General features: G+C 35.1%; 1 protein-coding gene across 2 annotated transcripts; it reads right to left on the bottom strand.

Moving 5' to 3' along the window:
- Nucleotides 1–380: 380 nt before the first annotated feature.
- LOC128132055 (uncharacterized) lies at nucleotides 381–3365 on the bottom strand. 2 transcript variants are annotated; one of them, XM_052768094.1, is made up of 6 exons: nucleotides 3247–3365; nucleotides 2790–2894; nucleotides 2567–2695; nucleotides 1205–1289; nucleotides 683–800; nucleotides 381–596 (listed from the first exon to the last, which is right to left on the bottom strand). In XM_052768094.1, the coding sequence occupies exons 1-6, from the start codon at nucleotides 3259–3261 to the stop codon at nucleotides 539–541; spliced, it is 510 nt and encodes a 169-aa protein (XP_052624054.1). In that variant the 5' UTR covers nucleotides 3262–3365; the 3' UTR covers nucleotides 381–538. The 2 variants fall into 2 exon arrangements, with proteins under 2 accessions (XP_052624054.1, XP_052624055.1); XM_052768095.1 differs by having other exon boundaries at nucleotides 1259–1289.
- Nucleotides 3366–7799: the final 4434 nt, after the last annotated feature.

Genomic DNA, 7799 nt, shown 5'->3' with positions numbered 1-7799 from the left:
ATATATATATATATATATATATATATATATATATATATATATATATATATATATATATATATATAACTTTATCCAACATATTTTCTAATTTATATTTAACCTTCGTATACTTTTCAAAATATGTGCCTAAATCCTTCCTTTTTAGTATTTTATTATCATTTTAAATTCTCATTTTTAACAATTAACTATTATACCCCCATTGATAAATATAAGTTTATATCATGAACTTTCGTAATATCATATTGACCAAAATTATTATTTTGATGAATCTTTAATAAGTTAAAAACTATAAATAACTAAATAGTTAATTTCTATTAAAACAATTTCGCACTCTCATCGCTTCTATTTTCATCCGTAAAGCTTGAAAGAGGTAAAAATTAAAATCTTTCTTTAAGAAATAGTCAAACCAAAGTTCTCGTATTCAATGATAAAGAAAAACCACACAAAACACAATCAATGGACATTGTCTTTCAAAGAAAAATAGCATAACGAACAAAAAAAACATATAAAAGGGACCAATTATTTGCACAAACTTCTTTCACATAGAGCCTAATACTGCCCTGGTACCACGAGATTTTCTATTCTTTCGACATCCCCTGAAATACATAATATTATTAGCATTGTATAAGCATTGATATCATTTTCATGAAATAAAACAAAGGAAATGGAAAATATGAGTAACCTTTTAGAGGTGGATGTTTTACTTAGATCTGAACCTTGAGGTGCAAGATTCTTGAATGTCTTTTCAAGGTGAACGTACTTACCACATCGCCCATACTTGTGCCTTCTTCTAGACTTATCTGTTGGTTTAATTATATTAAAAGAAATATTTTGATCTTTACCTCTTTCAAGATTCAATGTTGAAAATAGAAGAGACGAGAGTGCATAATTACTTGAATAGGATTTAATTATTTAGATATCTATAGTAATCAATTGTTAAAAACAATTAATTGTAAAATATGTTAAAAATGCTTCAACTACAAAAGGTATAGATTATATTTTATATTTAGATTTATAAACATGATATTTTTGATTTTTAATAAAAGCATACACAAAATTCTCTTTTATTTTAATGTGGCCTCTTAACTTTCTTTTGTAGGATATTGATTGCTTTCGTTTTTTTTAAGATTAAAATATTTGTGAAATGTTTAACCAAAACGTATCATTGACATGATAAGAAAAAAAAAGTGAAAACCCAACATACATATCGCACGAGGTGTCGACATAGCAGGAGAAGCTTCAATAGTGGTGTTGTTACCAGCCAAAAAGTGTGATTCCACATTTACTATCTGCAAGAATCACAGGTAGGATGTAAATCAAGATTGTATTACATCATTGTACTTTCATAAAACTATCAATTACAAAAATAGTAGCAATGTACTTTCATTCATTTGGTTACTATAGCATCATACATTCAAGTTTGTTAAATAAGGAATTTGAATTTATGCAATTGGTGTAAATGCTTAGATATGGGCATTTTTGGCATAACTGAGTGATATGTTATAACTACTTTTTTGTTGCTTATTTATTTTGTACACTTAATAAGCTAACATGGAAAAGTCAAGCATTTCTAACAAGAAAGAAAGAAGTAATGTATGCAAGATTAAACTTATTTAACAAATTCTCATTTCTCTAATCAATGTATTTCACTCTTTTTTATTTCTCTTCTTATTTTTCAAAAAACTTATTCACACTCGTTGACCTTAGGGGCAAGCACTTGGACCCCGGACCGGGAACCGGACCTTGTAAGCCTCAACATGTCCCGTCCAAGCTCCACAATTTTTTGCAAAATAGGTCTGGTCCAAGATTAGACCCGATCCGGTTCAATCCGACCCTAATGCTCACCTTTACGTCCAAGACCGGAAACCGGACTTAGACCACCTGGTAGGCCTTAATTCTCAACAGGTTCAGTCGAAGGTCCACCAATTTCTGCAAAATCAGTTCGATCCGGTCCAAATGCTCACCCTAATTAGGTAATCCAGGAACTAAGTGGGATGATTCTCACAAGTGCCCCCAAGCTTTGCAATTTGGACAAGTGTAGAGGATTTAAAGTCGTGCGTAAATGGTATCACTTAAAATTAGTACCATGTTTATATTTTAAAGAATCTTTATTGGTCGTTTTTAGCGACCTTTATTTACTTACTAGATATGCCAAAAAAAAAAAAAGAAATAGCCAAATACTTTAATTGGTTTTTTTATTATAGTATCACAATCTTAATATTTTACTATTACAACATCATCTTTCATAAAACTATCAATTTCAGCAAGAAATAGAAATGTATTTTCATCGGTTGTTATCTATAGCATCATACTTTCAAATTTATGTAATCAGAGATTTCGATTTTTGCAATTGGTGTAAATGTAAAGATATGAGCATTTTCAGGTTTTAATTCGCTTTTCGTTTGTAGTTCTTCTTGCCTAATTTGAAGAGCTTCAGGCAAATACTACCGTGTAAGTATTTTACTTCTAATATAATTTTATTCATGAATGTTATTTTAGAGTTTTATTTACACATTTTGATGCCTTAAAAAGGAAAAATGTACTTGGTTTAATGATTTACACTTACATTTTCCCCAGTTGTGCTCATGGAAGACGCAAGAGGTGGAGACCGAGTAAGAGTGGTGGTCTCGCTTATAGGAGGTGTCATGGGTGTGTTGTCGTAACCATCCACAAAGTGCGGTTCCACAATGATTATCTGCAATGATTCACAGGTTTTTAAAATGTTGTTTTCTTCTCCTAATTGTAGAAAATGAAGGAGATCAAGATTGTATTCTGATAGGGACACTTACTTTTCTCTCCTCTGTCCAAATTTCAAACATAGGTTTTAGAAAAATTCCTTCTGCCCCCTCATATTCTCCTCCTATCACTCTAACTTCTTCCCCATAATGGAAACTCTGCAGAATCATCAGAAAGAAGTTAGCCCTATGGACAGAATCATCAGAAAGAAGTTAGCCCTATGGAAAATAGCATACTGCTATTGTGAAACTATCAACCATTGATGTGAATGATGTGCTTAAAGCCAGTGTCATATGTTAATAAATTGAAGAATATAGAAAATAAAGGTTTGAGCAAGCTGCCATGGATACTCTTAAAAACAGAAAGAAACACAATCCGCCATGGCTGTTAATCGGGAATTTACTCTGGGTATTTTAAAAAAAAAAAAAAGACTTAATGGAATCAAGCAGGATTAGGTTTTAACTAAGAACTGAAACAATGAAAAGCAGCACAGAATAGAGAGATAAATACATTAAAATAAGACATCGAGAGTCTTTGATGATCTTGTGCTGTGAAATCGAGAAAGCAAGCAATGAGATATCGCTACCCTTAGAGCCGAAACCCTAAAAACTAATATTTTATACCACTTTTATTTTCACGATGATTATATGTTGTATTTATTGCCCTTCTCTAGGTAAAAGAATATTAATAATAAAAAGTCAGAAAAAATACCAATAAATATTAGGAAAATGACACAAAGTTATTAGCTTTTTATTTTTTATTTTTTTTTTCAATTTTGACACCATATTTTTTTCTATTACATTAAAGTCATAATAATTTTAATTTCTTGCATTCTGACCGGTTAACCGGCTTTCTTCGGATCACACGTTTACCATTGCTGGAATGACATGATGATGTGTCAGACGCGAAAAAGGCGTTTAAAAGGCGCTTTGCGGTTTTTCGATTTTCTGACTTTCTCTCGAATACCAGCTTACTTTATGAACGGCCATAACTTTCTCACACAAATTATAATTTGACGAACTTTATATCCACAGAATCTTCCCAGAAGAACTACAACTTTCTTTTTATAATAATTCACCAGTAACCTTTACTTTTTATGTTAATCGTTGGCTTAAGAAGCAACAATTTCTAGTCGTTACACTTCTGTCACACCCCGAAACCGTGATGGTGGAATCGTCCCGGGGTGGAGGACGTCATGCGTAGTATCAAAACAATTGTATCATAGCAAACATAGTAAACACAACCAGACATTGAATACATATATGAAAAGGATTTACATTGTTTAATACATAGTTTTGTTCATATCAAAAGTAAAATAGTAAGGACGTGACTCTAACGCTCCGACTTCTGCACACTCTTGATTGTACCTGTCTACTAATTTCCTGAGAATACAAGCAGTATTAAAATATCAGCATAAAGCTGGTGAGTTCATAAACATTTAGTTTTAGAGAAAAATGTTATTTGATTCTTTTGAAAAGTGTTCCTCAAGAAAATCCTATATTTTCTTATGAAGGGTAGTATTGAAAGAGAGTCTATTAGTAGAAAATAAACCATCAGTTTTTGGAAACATGTTATCCGCCCTAGAGGTAAATATGCCAGTTTAGAAATCCCTGAATACTATCTGTATATATCTATATCTATATCTATATATATATATATATATATATATATATATATATATATATATATATATATATATATATATATATATATATATATATATATATAAGTAGTTTTATTACTCAAAATAAAACAAATGAAGAGTAGAGTTTGTAAACAAAATTAGTTTATACTTATTTGCGAGTCGTATAACCATACTTGATATGACCGAGAGACCTTTATAACGTTCTTCAGGCGTTAAGCTAAATGACATTTGTTCACCACAGGCGTGCCCGCCTAACTGTAACTAGTAGTTCTGGTGTGGGATTGTCAGTCCCGAATAGATCTATTCACAAATCTCACGCTCTCCCTCCAGGAGACTCTGGTTATACTAAAAGGATTTATCACTATACGTCTAAGGGTACAGTATTGAAGTAGCGCCTCACAATTATGTATAATCTAGTTTACTAGCGAGAAATCAGTATAAAACAGTAATTATCCTTGAATAAATGTACTTTATACTTCTGAGAAAACATATAACATAAACTAAATCTGCCATAGTTTATATATATTCATTTATGAAATCTGATTAAGTAGAGACTGCCTAGAGGGTTATCCCAAACTATACCCATTATAGTTTATTAGAGTTGATATGGAAAATGTTTTGTAAAAACCTTTCTGAAAGCTATGAAGTTGTATTTTCCAAATAGAAGTTTCCCTTATGTTCAACATATTACAAAAAGAGATAAAATATCCGAATATGTTATTAAACGTGGAAATCGTTGGACTGCATTAATAAGTTTAAAACTTTAACAAAATACTTAGCGTTTGGCTTGTATTCCCCCCCTAAAAACATTAAAAATACGGAAAATGTAGGGGTATGAAATCACCTTTGGAAGATGTTTCGAAGGTAGATTCGCGTAAGGACAAGAAGTTCCACAACTTAATTACCGAGACACAACGAGTCCTAAATGACAATTAGAGACATATATAGCCATGAATATAGTGTTTAGAAGCAACTAAATGCAAGGGAACCCCCTTAGGGACTAGGAAACACTTGAACCAAGTGTTGGGATCACATGTGATTCACCTAAGGGAAGTGTACGGTCCATATGAAGTGTGTGCGGTCGTGGGTGTGCAGCCAGGTGGCGTGTGCGATTGCACATAGGAGTGTGCGGCCGTACAGAGGGTGTGTGCGGCCGTACACAGGGTGTGTGCGACCATACACCCTTCATATGTTCCCCAAGAGTCGATTTTTCAGTGTTTTAAGGTTCAAACCAAGTCCAACTAGAAGATAGGGAATCAAACTCTCACTTTGGAGGTTCTTTGAGGTGTGTACAGCCACCTTATGAAGGTGTGCGGCCGTACACCTTCATGTGATGAAGAACATGATGAAATTTGATGGTTAAGGGCTTAGATCAATGGGTCCTTCATGTATGATAAGCTAGGTGATGGAAAACTCACGTTTTTGAGGCCTTGAGAGCGTTCTTGGATGAAGTTTCTAGAGAGAGAAAGTAGAATGCATCCAAATGAAAGGAATGAGTGAAGGGGTCACCCTATATAAATAGGGATGAGTGTGCGGCTGGAGGATGGGTGTGCGGCCACACACTCATGTGTGCGCCCACACATTCATATGTGCGGCCATACACTCTGGTGTGTGGCCATACAATCGGGTGTGCGGCCATACACTCGAGTGTGCAGCCACACACTCATGTGTGTGGCCACACACTCCTTTTGATGGAGTGTTTGGCCTATTTGCAACCCTAAATCTTAAACCAACCCATCTCTAATTCAAAATTTGGTTGTACAAGGCTTTAGATCATCCAAACAGGCTCAAAACAATGCTAAAAGATAGCTGAAACGAGTTTAGCATTGATAGAATTGGCTAAGTGTACAAGATAAAAGTTTCGGGTTGTCACATCATTCCCTCATTAAAGGGAATTCCGTCTCGAAATTCAAGAATAAAGTTGTAACTCGTGGACTTGGAAAAGATGGGGTACTTTTGTTTCCTTGGATTCTCGTGCTCCCAAGTGAATTCAAGTTCTCGTTTGGTATCCCATTGAATCTTCACTATCTGGATACAACGTTCGTCTCGTGCGCTGGACTTCCTGGTCCAAGAGTTCAAATGATTCCTACATGAAGTGTAGACTCTCGTTTAACTCAATATTGTCGAGGGGAATCGCAAGTGTCTCATCGGACAAACACTTATTTAGGTTTGACACATGAAAGACGGGATGTATGTTGCTAAGTTCTCGAGGTAACCTTGCTAACTCGGTCGGAGGCAATGATTACAGGTATCCCATGAAAACAGATTACTTCTCGATGGTATACCTAGGTGAGTCTCTCCTTTTTGTACTCGGGCTCTCGCTGGATGTTTCAGCGGATCTTCACTGTCGTATCCGTTGGTTCTGATTCATACTCTTCGCATAAATACCTTCGGGTTTCGAAGAGAGATGAATTTTCGAAGTGCGCATCTAATTGTCGTTACGAGTGATGGGAGTTTTGTGATCGAACGATTTAAGACAAAAGGGTTTGGTATAACATAGACTCAGTCGAACTAAACAAGATGACGTCGTAGAATTGTGCGTTAAGTTTGTCCAGAAAGTTCGTTTCGTTAGCACATTGGTGCCTATGGGTAAATATCTCTGGTGTTTGTTGTGTTTGATTCGAAGTTAACAGGTACTACTAACACGAGGGTTCTGATGTCTTGAAACTATGACTTTCATGAAATGGTTCTTACTATATCTCTCTATGATCGTTTGGTGTACATAAGTCGTGTATAATTACAACTGAACTTAACGTATTCACTGAGTTGTCTTAACTTACTCATCAGGGCTTTAAATCTTATAAGAATGTCGTGATTTAATTTGGACGAGGAAATAATCACTATTATGAGCAATTATATGGGTTTTCGAAAACGTACCAAAACATAGCAGGGTTCTTTGATGCTTCCTCATTCTCTGAGGTCAAACTCCTCCTGTTTCCCCATTGTTCTTCTATGTTGGGCAGTCTCTTTTGAAATGTCCTAAACTTCCACAGAGGTAATAGGTTAGACTTGTCCCAACATTGGTAGTCGGAGTGGTGAACTTGACTAGGGTTCTACAACCGCGGGAGGTGTGTCCCTTCCTGTTGCATCTGGTGCAATGCAGCACTCGGCAGTCTCCATGATGATGGTAGTTGCATTTGCTGCAGTGCGGGAGATTTCCACAGTAGGGTATGGTTGGTGTGTCCAAATCATTGCCTCTCGGTAGGTCTTTGGGTTGAACAACTTCCTTTGAGCTTTTGTTTTAGAAGGTTAGGTGTGTCCTTTCTAGTAGGCACTTGTTGTTGAGATTGGTTAACACCATGATTCGGATTACCGTTAACATTTCCACCCACATTCGTGTTGTTAGCTTTAAGAATAGTTAGGGCGGCTGTCACCACTGCTGTGACAGTAGCTTGGAACGTAGTTGAATCCATTTGGA

The sequence above is a fragment of the Lactuca sativa genome, chromosome 2, assembly GCF_002870075.4.
Source record: "Lactuca sativa cultivar Salinas chromosome 2, Lsat_Salinas_v11, whole genome shotgun sequence".
In the NCBI taxonomy this organism is placed as follows: Eukaryota; Viridiplantae; Streptophyta; class Magnoliopsida; order Asterales; family Asteraceae; genus Lactuca; species Lactuca sativa.
This window is presented reverse-complemented; position numbering and strand designations above follow the sequence as displayed.